Here is a 15,520-nt window from a genome sequence, read left to right on the forward strand (position 1 = left end):
TTCCGCTCATACAAAAGACGAATTGTCCCCGGAAGCCTTTTTATCAGGGAGTTTGTTGATTGCAAACAACAGGCGGCAGTTGACAACACAAGCTGGAATCGAAGTTTCGTGCCGCCAAAACAGGGTCGACATTTTCTATGTACGGAAGTGCATAATCTGTCTGACAAGCCGCAAGAGACAACATTATGAACTCTGATCTGATTCATTCAATTTTGGCGTTTGTGGACAACGGTTTTGATCTCATTATTCAAGATGCAGTCGAGTGATAGTGAGTATATCATTAAAATTAATGATCCAGAAAACATCACAATAATGTGTGATCCTTTGCTGGGCTTTTTTCCAGTTTGATTGAAATTGTTTTCTTTATTTGCAATTATCAACTATCATAAAAAAAAAACTTTCTGCAAAGTGCACTGCCGACCTCTCTACAAAAGTGACAGAATAATAAACTTGTTGATTGTGGTCGCTAACCTGAAAGAAGAAGGAGAAGAAGAAGAAGAAGAAGGGTGTTCATGTGTGGTTGGTTCAGCTAATGAGGTCACTTAAAACCTGTCGTTATAGCATGTGCTTTCTTTTTGTTCATTCCTTTCATTCTCCTTATAAGTCCTCTTTTCAACTACTAAGTATACGAGGGGATGACTGTGTTCTACTATTGCTCAATTCACTGGTTCCACATAGGTCCCCATTTAGAGTACATATCGCATTTGAAGGGTAATTTCGTACCAGTTTAAAATTAGTTTGAAGTATAACTCGAATGTTTCCCTGTTACTATATGATTAATAATTCAGACACTGTATGAAAGCATGCAAGTTCCCCTCGGCCTGTATACGGGAAATAGCATTCTGGTGTGTCTTTTGCTAAACATATAGTTACTATGATAGCTCTTCATTAACAATTTGCAGAATAGATGATGTCTCTGGCATTATCTTGTTTGGAAGGTTGTTGTTTTGTTTGTTTGTTTGTTTGTTTGTTTGACCATGCGTCAATTTATGTGATTTTTCGTGGATTGCATTTTGAATATGGCAATGTATTGTTCTTGTTCTTGTAATCCTAGACTCAGTGACTATGTTTTAAGAAAAGGCACAAAATGTGCACAAAGTGTGACGCATGATGTGTGGCTGTCCGTTGCGAGCCGTTTCTCTCATATTAAATTCGTTCGTACATGTATTTTGACTTTTACTAATCACCATTTTTTACAACTATAATTTGTCAGATACTTTGTACTCTCTAAAAGAAAATCGAGTGAAAATATTCACTCTTAAAGGAGTGAATACAAAAAAAAGAGTGAATTTAGAGGGAAATTGGAGTGAATTTTGAGTGAAAATGTTAATTTTCACTCCAAATTCACTCCAAATTCACTTTTTTCTGTATTTACTTCTTTAAGAGTGAATATTTTCACTCGATTTTTTTAGAGAGCTATATGATGTATTTGGTGTATGTGATGGAGGAGTTGGTGAATTGAATTGAGTCACTGAAACTCCTAAAAAGTGCTAACAATTTGCTTTTCTTTCCATCTTATTTTTTTTTTTGGGGGGAAGGGGATCAGATTCTTTTCTCTGAACTTAGATCTTCCATATGTTGAATGACATACGACAATATCATATTCACTGTCATACCATGGGGTGCATTAGTGAAGGAAACCCAACGTAATATGGCTCACACATGCAAAGACATTCCTGGACTAGACCAGTATAGACTGCATATGAGTTACTATGCAGGCCGATACGTTTGTACATGCAGTCAATACTTTTTAATATATGTTCCTTGTACGCTTTGTAAATCTTGCAGTCGATAGTCGTTTTAGACAAAAGTTAAATAGTTATCAGCTGCTTGTGCTCTGTTTAAAGTCACGAAATTCTTGAGTAGCTTTTTTGATTTGTTTGCTTTAGGGGGGCAGGACCTGTATGTAGTCGGTTATATAGGTATGCAACATATGGTGCCATCAAAGAAAATTTCACTAATTAAATGTCAATAGACAGTCATTCATACATCAGGGTTTGAGAATTTCCTCCATCAAACATAATATCCCCGTTTGTGCCATTTCTATTCATTGTCTCTGTCAATCTCAGACGGTGACTCGAGAGAGAACATGACCAAGTTCTGGAGCAGTCACTCCACCAAGGCCAGCCTTGAGGAGATGATGCTGGACTCCAATGCAGCGGTCCTAACTCAGCATGAAGTTCCCGAGGTCCTCTCTCTCCTCCCAGACCTCGAGGGCAAGAGGGTCCTGGAGCTCGGGGCAGGAATAGGGTCAGTGTTCGATTTAAAGAAGGCACGCAGCAGCAAGGCTCAGAAAACCCCAGCTTAAAACAACTCCCTTCCCCATGGGTATTATCAAACAAAACTCCGTTATAAAACAAAAAAGTTAATTTGAGTTATTGAGTTATTTGGCTAAAGAAATTTAAACAGATAAACAACTCACCAGTGTTGCAACAATGCAGCACATGTAGTCAGAATGTCAAACACTCGAAGAATAGACCTAAAATAATGTATCTGTTTTCAGCAGTATGAGAATCTCACACTGCTGAATACAGAAACATCTGATGTTCTCACGTTTAAGGCTACGGTCACAACTCAGAGCGGCGATCGACCGATTTGTAGCCTGCTCGGTCGCTGCTGAAATTTTGGCACCGCTCAGCAGTTTTTGGAGATGTTGAGCAGGCTGTAAAACCCTAGCGATGACCGAGCAGTGCCCTGTCGAATTCTCGTCGGTCACGGATCGATTTTCAGTAAAATTTTGGCGAAATATGGGGGTCTGCAAGGTGCAGAGTCCGAGCAGTCACCGAGCGATGCGCCATCGGCAACTGGACGATCTCCCACCGGCCACCAGCCGATTTTTACGAAATCGCTCAGCGACCGACGGGTGATCGATAGGTCATCTACCGGTGACCCGTAGGCGTACCGGCGGCCACCCACCGGTCTCTGCCGGAAAATTCTCACGAGCTACCTGTGTTTATTAATGTACCTATGTGATTTGTGATATGTTAATTAATCAATTATCTAAGATGAAACTCGAGGCAAAAAATCCGAGTTAAATTATCAACTAACAAACCTCAGCTATGTGATACCACAGATAACTAGAACTTATGAAATAAAACAAAATTGAGGAATACCCAAGATGGAAGAAAGATTAGAATAGATTAAAATTTTCCAAAATATCTTGTTTGCTTCTATATTTTACAGTATTTTTCTATTCCTTTTTAATTCCATATTTTAATTTTCCCATCTCTTATCATTCATTTCTTCTTCAATCAATAGGCCTTTAATGCATGATAAGGTAACCACACCATACTTTACTACGTCAGCATATCGACACTGACTTTTAGCTTCCATCTATTTTGCCCCAAAGTGGTTGCCTCTGACTTCCATGTCAAGTTCAAGTTGATTTATTTCACTTCCAACAAACAAATAAGAAATACAAAGAAACGCTCATATACACAGACGTCATGAAATCAGTACCACAATGCGATGAACAGAATAACATTGTAAGAAAAATATAGGTAAATTATCAACAGAGATACAAATAACTGTTACGTCACTGTGGTAAATGCATAAACGATAATGCTGGAAATGGAGGGGACTGCTAAAAAGCAGAGCTTGTATATCATATTGGTTGTATGTCATATTGTATTGGTTGTATGTCATATTGGTTGTATCTTGTATCTCATGTTGGTTGCCGAGATGTAGAGATGCTGAGATGTTGGTGGAGTTGACCTTGCCTCTTATCCCTCCCCCTGCTTCTTCCACATTGCGTTAGATTATCTTCTCCATCTAGTCTCTGGTTTCCTTCAGTGCTTCTGTCATATTTTTTAGTCCCTAAATCGCTCGACGGCGACCGCTCGATCTATTCTCTAGGTTTTCTTCTGTGCTGTTGTCATTTTTGTCTCTATTATTTTTGTTCCCTAAATCGCTCGGCAGCGACCGCTCGATTAGGTCAGTGCCTGGGCGGTTCCCGCTCGGACACTGAGCGTATTTTGGGCAGCGAGTGAAAACTGGTCGGTCGCCGCTGAAATTTTAACTCCGCGTTAAAACTTCAGCGGCGACCGACCAATGCCCTAAAAATCAGTGGCGCCTGGTCGGTCACTGGTCGGTCACAGGTCGTTGTCCGACCGGTTTTGGCTAAAGACTCGCCGACTGGTCGCCGAGCAGGCTGATTTTGGGGGTTGTGACCGTAGCCTAAGCTGAGATGATTATGCATATCATAGAGTGACAACAGATTCATCCGTTTCATGTCTCATTGTGCAAGCATGTGCAATGCACAGACAAATGAACTGTAATGTGAATCATATAATGGCCAAGTTACGATGAGAGCCAAAAATGATAATGTCTATATGGTTCAGTCAGTCTCTCTATCCAAACACACTCAAATCAGGGCACGGGGCAACACCTGAGCTGATTCGCTGTTCGAAATCTGCTGGTTAACTATCCTGTGGCTAGTTTTAATGGTCAGTTTGTTTTGCGCGGACTTATACATGCAATTTAACATCATAACAAATAAGTATTCATATATTGAATTATATTTATAAAACATTTTAGTTTTCCGTAAAATCGGGGTTATTCCACGAGACCGACACCCACGAGCCATACGACCCACGAGTTCGACGTTATCATGGGGCTTAATGTGTCTCAGTCAGTCTCCTTGGCCTTGTTTGCCTAGTGTCGAACTCGTGGGTCTTATTTGCCTAGTGTCGGACTCATGGGCCTTATTTGCTTACAGTGTCGAACTCATGGGCTGTGTGACTCGTGGGCTGTGTGATTCGTGGATATCAAATTCGAGACGTGCACCCGTGTATAAACGAGAAAACAATGACTGGCCACTAAATATTCGGTTACAGTCCGGGGTTACACTTCATTATTTCAAAGCTTCCTTGATCCGAGAACGGAGTAAGGTTTGTTTGTATGCACCATCTTTTGATTTTCGGAATACCATTTTACCCTAAATCCGTGTGGAAAATTGTCCAAAGTGATTATGAATTCTATCAAAATTGCAGGCGTTTCACAGGAGCCCTGGCCAAGGTCTGTGAACATGTAACGGCAGTGGATTTCATGGCCTCTTTCATTGAGGAGAATAAGAAGATTAATGGGCACCATGGCAACGCTGACTTCATACAAGCTGATGTCATGTCTCTTGAGTTACCTCCAAACAGGTGAGATCTCTCTTTTTTTTATAGATTTGTTGAGCACTCTGAAATTTATCTAATTAGGATATGTAGTCACAAATCATATGTCATTCCTTAGAAAGTTTTTTTTTTCACTTTTCAAAATGTGTAGGCCCTACTAAATCGAATAGAGAAAGGCTAACTTTTTTTTTTCTCTTTTTTTATCTCGAAAGGATGGAACTGTTGTAGGTAAGCTGTATGTGCATATAATCCTCGCGCACAGTTAACAGTATAAAGTTGTACCCTAAACTTGACAGCAATTATACAAAATGGTCTTCAATCGGATAAACTATTACGTCATGATCTCAACCGTACCAGGAACCTAGTTAGAGTAGCATTAAGAAAGTCTTTTACTCTCATGAAAATGTATTCTTCCCACCAGTTATGATGTCATCTTTTCCAACTGGCTGTTCATGTACCTGTCCGATGACGAATTGGTCAAACTCTCCATCCGACTGCTTGGCTGGCTCAAGGACGGCGGTCAACTCTTTTTCAGAGAGTCGTGCTTGCGTCCGTCAGGTGCACCTAAAAAAATAAAAATAAATCCCTCTTGTAGCTTCTTCCTTGAATTTTTGTTTACTTATTAGTGAATGACATGTTTGACCAAGGTAATTTTCATGTTACTACATTCTTAACAATATTTGATAGCTTGTTATCTGCAGGATATACGGTACTACATTTCCGCAGATGATTAGCCAAAAAGCAAACAACAACTGATAACCTTATTTCCGTGGATTGGCGCTGCATGTTATTGTACAATGTTTTTTCTTAGTATTTCAAGGGTTGATCGAAAGAAATGTTTGTGTCTGTTTTAGAGTTTATAGTTTCTTCATTTTAGATGTAATACAGGATTAAAACTGCAACTACTGTGGCATCAATAACATAATGTGGCACAAGCCAATGAACTGAAAGCATTTACTTTTTTTTACCATGGTATCATGCTATGGCTGTAACTTGCAAATGATGTAAGCCTCTTTATAAAATGAAGCATGAGCTGTGCAATGCACTTGTGTCTAGTTGGAAGTATGGAAGTGAATTCTGCAGGTTTGGTGCTGTATGATTAACGAAGACGAATCGTTGTTGACTTGTGCCTGTGAAATTATGGACCGTTTGCCACAGGGGACATGGCAACATCATTCAACCCCACTAAATACCGCCACCCCAAGGAATACAATGCTATCTTCCAGTCAGCCACCTCGATCCAGGAGAAAGGAGGTCCAGCAGCAGGCTTTGAGTTGACGTTCTGCCGCGGGTTGCAATCTTATCTCAAGGTTAGCTATCCATTTAATTGATGCCAGTGCTAGCTTCCGCGGAGGTTTTTGTCCTTTTCTGTTATAATTATGCATTCTTCTTCACGACAGTTTCGTGAAGGTGGAGTTTATCTGTCAAGGCTTTTTAATCTTGATGAAGTTTTTAAATCATCGGTCATTCCATTGAACTCGAGACTTGACTCATAAAGGGTAGTCAACATGGCTATGGTATCAGTCGTATGTCAGTCATGGTTTTTTTTTTCTTAACGTAACATTGTTTAGAAGGGAAAAATTAATACTTTAAGTTCAAAGTCAGAAACTAAGAGAATGACTTACGCTGTTAAGTATTTGATAGCTGTCTTTCCAAAATGATCTGTTGCTGTAACAGACACTCGATTTTGATCAGCTTATACACTGTATTTATACGCACAGTTGTTATGCAATTAAAACTGATTCTCCGTGCTTTTCCACCTGAGATGTCCAACAATTCTTGGTCTGATCAAGCTCTGCATGTAGAGAGAATGTACTCAGTGCCAGACTCTGCATGCCTCTTGCTGTACAAGGGCCTATCGTTTAAACTATCGTCAAGGACTAGCAATGCAGTGCAACATTCAGTTTTCCTGTTTGAAACAATGTCTGCAAGGGGGGGGGGGAGCTGTTGCCGTGAGGATTTTGGGTGACAAGTTAGTAGCCCTGGACTATAGATGGAACTTATAGTTTGTGACACACGAGAAGTCAATCACTTGACAGTTTCCAAGGTACTAGACAATCTGGAGACATATCGTTCCGACGTCTTCTTTCCCTGTAACAGCTTAAGAACAATCCCAACCAGTTCTGCTGGTTGTGGCACCGAGAACAGCAGGAAAGGAATGCCAAACATGGCTTCAGCTCCTTCCAGCAGTTCCTGGACAACAAGCAGTACTCCCTCAACGGTATCTTGAGGTACGAGAAGGTGTTTGGTGAAGGCTACGTCAGCACGGGAGGACATGAGACCACTGAGGTGACTTTGTTCAATCAATATAATGTGACACTCTTTAGTCAATATCTGGAGCCAAGAGAAAGAACAACATATGCCATCCCCCTGTCTGTCCCCTCACCTTGATTTCAAATGAAAAGGTGATCCTATCTTTATTTCTCTCATGTCTGCCGAGAATACCTTGGAAGAGGTACAAGTAAAGATCAGGGGGACATTTCATGAACCATTTTGTCAGATATTTCGTCTGACAAAATGTTAAAAGCTGATGAAATCCTTGTATCTGATTGGCTGAGAGCAAATTTGTCCGACAAGTTGTCGGACAAAATGCTTCATTAAATGCCCCCCCCCCCCCCTGTTCGGCATGTTCATACATTGTGATGCATACAATCGATTGCCTAAACACAGTCTCGCTTTAGAACACCAGGTTTGTGGGATTCTCGCATACCTGAATTATACTAAAAATGTGATTCTCATTTCTTTTTCATTTTGAATACTTCTCGCATTCATATTTTCGTAAATCACACACTAGACTGTATCGTGTAGGGCCTATACATGTATACATTTTCACGTTTTTGCCATTTTTGTTTCTCACTGATCTTTAACCGCCTCCGCAAAAAGATATGAAAAGTTACAATGATCTACATGAAAGTCAGAAATTCGTGTTTTCGAATGAAATTAGGAATATCATTATTTCTTACTTTGTCACATGCACTACATAATGTAGGCCTATGTTGTGAACAAGCTGCTATATAGGGCTTAACTGTAATATGTTTCATAAGGACATGCATACAGGAAATGACTGACGGAAGCACTGATAGTCGATCAAACACAGTAACAAACAAACCTCTAAATGAATGCAACCAACTTATATCGTGCTCATCATTTAATGAAGAACGACGTTTCTCTTCCACCTCCGTCTTCTTACCAACGGAGCAGCATACATGTGTATATTTATATATTACATATTTGTATGTCATATATTTATATATTACATATTTATATATTATATATTTATATATCATATATTTATATATTACATATTTGTATATCATATATTTGTATATTATATATGTATATATCATATATCTATATATTACATATTTGAATATCATATATTCATATATCATATATTTATATATCATATATTTATATATTTATGTAACTCTAACTTCTTCCTTTTTCACCAGTACTCTCACCCTGATCCTAAAGTTTCGATAAGAACACTAAATAGTGGATTTAAAAATGCTACCCAGTGTATTTCAGCGACTCTTTAGACAGACTTCCAGTTAGTATTGCATTCGATATATACTACTCCCCAAGAAGAAGTTTTTTGTGGGTTTTTTTTTTTCATCAAATTTTTAGATGTTTGTGTTGACAAAAACTACCATGGAAGTGTCATATTAATGATATTTGTAGAACTATGTCGTGTAATATAGATGAACTGAACGGGGTGAACATTATCTTCCTTCATCTGCATTATAACACTTTATAAAAGTTTAATATCAGCGTATATTCAAATCATGCAATCCTTGCTCTGCATACTAATATTGTCAAGTTTAACCATTTTGCCATTATCAAGACAGATGCCATATTTCGAGGATGACAGTATATAACTACCGATTATCAGTATGCCAATATCAACAAATTTTTTTTCCAAATTATAAGCACAGTCAGGTCTTAGAATTTGCACTAGAGCATAATAATGTCTCGAGGATCACATACCTAATCTTGCTGAAATCACAACAAAATTTGGCCTGCAAGGAAAGACCTGCAGCTATTATGTATACTGCTCAATATGCATCCGTGAGACTTTGAATCATTTGCTGGAGTTACAGCGAACCTTATTGACCATGCCAGCACTCCTTGCCTCTAAAGTGGGTATCTCATTGGCTTGGAGAAAGAATGAGTACCTAGAGGCGACTCGAGACGCACTAGTTGCGGATCGAGACGTCTCCGCAGCGCTTCCTGTATGGAGACAATCGCTTCTCCGGGGAGTTGCGGGAGTATCGACGATGTTCGATTTTTTTTTTAATGAGATTTTTTCCACTCTCAAGGTACGTGGTCTTGGAGACGTCTCCGCGACGTCTCCTAGTTGTGGCCACGTCTTGAGGGATACTTATGCTCCCGACGTCTGGGAGACGTCTCCGCAACCCTTTAACAAACGTTTAGAATAAACGTTTTTAAATAGATAGATAAATAAATAAATGAATAAATGTAAGACAAAATAAAAGTAGATAAAGGAATGAGCGAATTAATGAATGAATAATTAACCAACTAATAGATAAATGAAATAAAAATAGGTAATTTCATCAATTTAAGCAATGGCTTGCGCTCTCACTAAAAAAGGCGACCACATGGCGACGTCGACGACGGATCCATACAAGATGACATCTTATTCGCCCGGAAGCCATAGGGACTGACTGCTCCGAGACGTTTGAGTTGCGGAGACGTCTCGGAGACATCTCCGCATCGTCGCAGGCAGGTCTCCACGAGAAGTTTTCCCGTAAGACTCATGAAAAGAAAGAAATTCAGCAATGTCACTCAAAGTGTATGTTTACTTTTTGAAGTCCAAAGAGGTACTGTAAAACATGATATATTCGTGGCATGAATTTTTCGCAAATTGGAACCGACAGCCTTTTTCGTGGCATGAAATTTTCGCGAAGTGCCACTGGCGTTCAATGTATATAGTGTAAACAAGGACTTTCGCGTGCATTTTAATTTCGCGAATCTTGGCGCTCGCGAAATTCGCGAAATTGAAATGCACGCGAAAATTCCTCGTTTTACAGTATACCGTAATAATGTACCTTAAGACTGCTACGTGTTTTATCTAAAGGAGTTTCTGAAGATGCTGGACCTTCAACCAGACCAGGTGGTTCTCGATGTGGGTTGTGGTATTGGAGGAGGAGACTTCTACATGGCTAAGGTCAGTGAAGACTGACCATGGAGTCAGCCAACACATTGCATCTCATTCAGTAATTAGCAAGAGGGATTTTGTCATCTGGCAAGAGATTCATCACTTCTTGTTTACTTTTGTCAATTTTTGTCAAATATTGTACAATTGCACTGGTTTACTTCCATGTGATGGAGCAGGCCCGACACACTTTCCACTTTTTTTTTTGTGAAAAAAAATGAAGAAAATTCACACCTCAATAAGGAAATTGTTGTATAATTATAGCCTCTATTCATTTTGTTGTTATTTTTTGTTTACATTCGGGTCTGTTGTCTGCTTTTTGTAGAGATATGGTGTGCAAGTCGTTGGCATTGACCTTTCAAGCAACATGATTGAGGTTGCCATGGACAGAGCTAGAGACCAAAAGGAAGCAAAGGTAACGGCTCTTTTGATTTAATGCTGACCCAGCAAATGCCCATCCTAGAATTTGTCCCTGTGTAGCTTGCAGTGCATGCTAGGGAAGAAGAAGGAGAATGAAACCCAAATATAATCATAATGTGGATTTAATGAATGCAGAAATCTTAGTAGAACACACCGGTGAAGTTTTAGGAAAATCGAACAATCCGTTCAAAAGTTATGAATTGGTAAAACCCTTGCTGGATAAGAAGACTACAAAAATTTGTGATGTCACACATGGACGACGATACGAAGGAAATGTAAAGAAAAGAAAAAATGTCTTTTTTGCAGCTTAATGAATAAGCACTTGCCTTTATACGTCTTCCAGAAGGCAAAGGGGGGGGGGGGGGGGTGGGGGAGTGATATTATCCTCAACATGATAGCAACGATCACTAACAAGTGGAAGGATTGTGTACTTGTCATAAAATGAAATTTTGTCGAAATTTTTTTACAGTTTCTTTTGTTTTTGTCCATGTTTGGCATCACAAATTGCTCTTCTTATCTATTGAATTGAGGTACCGAATATTTAAAAACTCTTAAATTCTTAATGGATTGTCCGATTTTCCTAAAATTTTACTGATGTGTTCTACTACTAATTCTGTATTCACTCAATGAACATTCAGATTTGGGTTTCATTCCCCCTTTTTATTTGTCCCCGCCGAACGAATTCGAGTAGAGGCCTATGAAACGGGCTCCGTACGTGTGTGTGTCCGTGTTGTCTGTCCGTCTGTCCGTCTGTCCGTGTGTGCGTCCGTGTGTGATCAAAATCTTCAATTTGCTACTTCTCTGTCATTTATGAGCCAATTTTGATTCTGTTTGCTTTATATGATAGCACTACATGGGAGCTTTGAAACTACTACACAGAATTTCAGTTGTGATCTTTGACCTTGACCTTTGACCTATATTGTACATTTTGCTACAAAATGCTACTCCTTCGCCATTTCTAACCCGATTTCGATTCCGTTTGCTTTATGTGATGGCACTAGGTGAGGGCTTCAAAATTTCTACGCAGAATTTTGACCTTTGACCTTGATTTTTGACCTGTATTGTACATTTTGCTACAAAATGCTACTCCTTCGCCATTTCTAACCCGATTTCACTTCCGTTTGCTTTATGTGATGGCACTAGATGAGGGCTTCAAAACCTCTACACAGAATTTTGACCTTTGACTTCTTTGACCTTTGACCTTGATTTTTTACCTGCATTGTACATTTTGCTACAAAATGCTACTTCCGGCGGGGACATATATTACGCACCGCGTAATTTCTACTTTTCCTTGTTATCATACCAAAGTTAGCAAGCTCCCTTACCTGGCGAGATGTCTGTACTCCTTTTGTTTAAGTCTTTGTTGCGTAAAAGTTGAAAGAAGGGTGACTTCCTTTTCTATCGTTGAAAAGCATTGAGTCTAATTCCATTGGTTAACTACCCTAGTTGTTTTTAATGTGTTAACTCTGGTTTTTGTTTTGTGTGTACTGTTTGTGATCCTCTTTCCTTACCAGGTCCAGTTTGAGATTGGTGACATCACTAAGAGAGCATACGCTGACGGTTCCTTCGATGTCATCTACAGCCGAGACACCCTCCTGCACTTGAAGGACAAGCCTGAGATATTGCGCAAGTTTCTGGTGAGACACGTTCAAATCCATCACGGGCCTCAACTGAGTATCAAACGATGTCCCTACCATGATGTGTTTATCCCGGTGCTGGCACCCTTTGGAGAGAACTTATTTGCATCTCATTAATATGTATATTTAGTAAACTAGCCAAGACAGGCATCCCACACACCGTGGGGCACTGGACTGTAACATAGCAACCACTCGGCTCCATCACATTCATACATGGCATCATCCCAGCTTCAACTCTGTCCGTTCTGTATCGTGATTGTGTCTCGTCTTCTCTTTTTCTGCCTTCCTCTTTGTTTAACTTGTTCAACTTTTGTCAAAGTTGTCCAACTGTTAGGATTGCCTTGCTCCTGTAGTACATAATGTTTCATGCCCAGTCACAGTAAATTTTATTTGTTTTTCATGGAATTCTCTCCCCGCCTAATTCTGTATTAATACCCAAAATTATTTTACCTCCTGATATCCTTAAACGTCTAAAATGAAAAAGTAGGAAAAATAGAATCTATGGCCCAAGATAATTATATAGATTTTGTTTGACATATTTCTGTATTAAGGCTGCATCAAAACATGTGTCAATTTCTTCTTCAAAGTTAATTGTATTGTCTGCTGCATGTCTGTCCACTGCAGAGCTGGTTAAAACCTGGTGGTAAGCTCTTGATCTCAGACTACTGCTGCGGCGAGCTACCTCATCGGGAAGACTTCAAGGCATATGTGGCTCAGAGAGGTTACACACTGTACACGCCCAAGACGTATGGAGAGGTGAGGGTGATGAAGTGTGTTGATGCAAAGGATATGTGTGTTTCAGACAGTGGCAGCATTCATGTTATGTAATAATGTGTTACTACTGTTTCCGAACACTTGAATGTGTATAGATGCTGTATTCTGTATTAGGTGCTTCACATGGTATGACTATAAGGTTGCCATGCATGCATGACATTGGATCCAGCTGCTAGGAAGTCTGTAGATGAGAATGTTCCTAAAAAAACAATCATTTCATGAATATCCCACTAGGCGTTCCAATGAATTTCATTTACCCCTCTTACGCACGATTCTTGCTAAAAATACACTTATTTATATCGGCCCAAATTATTGGAATTCTCTGAATCATGATATAAAAAACGCCCCATCCATACATTCTTTCAAGAGGAGACTGAAGTCCTTTTTATTGCAGTCGTATGACTTTCCAGGACAAAACTAGCCATTTGGCCTTCTTTCTCACATACAGACTTACTTTTTCCTCTTTGAAGAATAAATTGTAATCTTTTGGATGTCTGCTGCTATCTACGCTTTCGCCAAAAGAGTCAAAGACATGAATGTCTGTCTTATTCCTGTTCTCACGTCCCTTCATTTCCTTGCTTTTCTCCTTTCAGACGCTACAATCACTTTTTTCCCCTCCACAACCATTATCTGTTTCTCTTGATACGCTTCTGTCGAAGATCGCTGTCTCTGTTGTGCACTTTCGTTTGCTATTTTGTCTTCTGTTTGTTCATCGTTTCCATTCTGTTTTGTCCCGTACAGCCCTTTCTTCAGTAGTTGTTTTGCTGTCTAGTCTTGTTTCATGTTTGTTCGCGTCTGTTAGTCTTGTCCATCCCGTTTTGTCCCGTACAGCCTTTTCTCCAGCAGTTGTTTTGTTGTCTAGTCTTGTCCTATGTTGTTCACGTCTATAATAGTAAGTGTATTTATCTGTGAATCTAGTTCTCAGTGGGCTTCCAGACTTCTTCCTCTTTTTTCCCCCTCTCCTTTTGTATTTATGATGCTTCAATTAATCTTTCCATTGATGTTATTATTCCAGAGGGGCCCACGGTGTATACAAGCTCTGTCTTTTTAGTGGGTCTCTCCATTTTTCGCACTTTAAGCAAAGTTATACATGTACTTTATTTCGATCACTTCTGTTTTTTTTTACTACATGTACAATGTATAATTACTATAAGGTCCTCCTCAATTGTTTTACATTCTTTTCGATATAATGTTCTGTTTACCTTATTCTCTGTTGTCAAAAGAAGTGTAACATATGTTTTGTCGAAAAATGAAATAAACTTTGAATTGAAATTGAATTGAATCAAAAGTGTGTGAACACGAATGAAGGCTTACGGCATTGATACCTCCCTGTTTGTATCTGAAAGGGTGGTGATTTGGCTTAGTCGACATAGGATTATAGTACGTACTGCCTCCATATCCAAAGGACCCGGGTTCGATTCCCGAGTCGAACTGAGGAAAGTTGTGTGTTATTATATCATTCCCTCTAGTAAGAGGCAAAACACTCTTTTAGAGAAGACTTAGAATGGAGTTCCCGTGTGTGAGAGAGTCACAACTCAGATCATGAACGTAAAAGATCCTGCTTCATTTATCCATTGCAAAGTGCAGGGTGCTTAACCAACTGGACCCCATGGAAGACCAGCTATAGTACCGCTGAATATCGGCTATCCAGCCATCTTCTTAGATGGAAAATGAAACAAGCAAACAGATTGAATCATGTATCGACAGAAGCAATGTAAAAGTACTATAGTCTTGAGCAATATCGATCATAAAACTGTGTGGATGTCACTTAGTTCAATAACGAAGTTGTAATGTGTCCAGTTACCAGTCAAATCGATTAAACAGGTGTACTGGTAGTAACTGCCCTCTGCAGCCAAAACTCAAATGGCAATTATTTTGATTCAAAGGCAATACGGGAACGAGTATTTTTATGACATAAAAGGATACTAGTACTCTGCATGCATCCAAACGCCACAAAATTGATATTTATATAAGCATTAAAGCGCACGAGGGGCGCAGTGATAGATGAAAGTGAAACGTCTTTACATTTGTCGACACAGCTCATTGAGACGGCGAACTTCGTCAATGTGAGGGCGGAAGACAGGACCTGGCAATTTCAGGCCATGCTGGAGAAAGAATTGGCCAAGATACTGGATGGAAGCCAGAATATTCTGGAGGTGTGTACATAAAAGATACATCTCCAATCCCTCTGATGCCGAAGGATGCCAGCACCATTTCCTGGATTTTGAAGATTGTTTGTCTTGTAGTTTTTGAGTGACAGGCTCTTTTTTATTTCTTTCACAACCGTTTTGTGAGTAATATTCAAAATATTGTTCTGTATGTTTAAGGTTCAAATGTGAAGTAATGTGAAGGACCCTATTGGTACGTGAGATCCTCAGGCCAAATTTGAAAGA

General features: G+C 39.5%; 1 protein-coding gene across 1 annotated transcript in view; it reads left to right on the plus strand.

Moving 5' to 3' along the window:
* Positions 1-2,062: 2,062 nt before the first annotated feature.
* The window catches only part of LOC139712949 (uncharacterized), a gene marked incomplete at its 3' end in the record, with an annotated part of 32,532 nt that continues 19,074 nt past the window's right edge, over positions 2,063-15,520 (plus strand). Inside the window, exons 1-10 of the mRNA XM_071624730.1 lie at positions 2,063-2,250; positions 4,992-5,147; positions 5,542-5,678; positions 6,279-6,430; positions 7,221-7,409; positions 10,219-10,308; positions 10,622-10,711; positions 12,231-12,353; positions 12,978-13,109; positions 15,167-15,283. Coding sequence (XP_071480831.1) covers positions 2,090-2,250; positions 4,992-5,147; positions 5,542-5,678; positions 6,279-6,430; positions 7,221-7,409; positions 10,219-10,308; positions 10,622-10,711; positions 12,231-12,353; positions 12,978-13,109; positions 15,167-15,283 — 1,347 coding nt within the window. The remainder of the gene's footprint in view (positions 2,251-4,991; positions 5,148-5,541; positions 5,679-6,278; positions 6,431-7,220; positions 7,410-10,218; positions 10,309-10,621; positions 10,712-12,230; positions 12,354-12,977; positions 13,110-15,166; positions 15,284-15,520) is intronic.

Source organism: Diadema antillarum, unplaced genomic scaffold (assembly GCF_040938485.1).
Source record: "Diadema antillarum isolate AM-2024a unplaced genomic scaffold, OU_Dant_1.0 seq00001879_RagTag, whole genome shotgun sequence".
NCBI lineage: Eukaryota > Metazoa > Echinodermata > Echinoidea > Diadematoida > Diadematidae > Diadema > Diadema antillarum.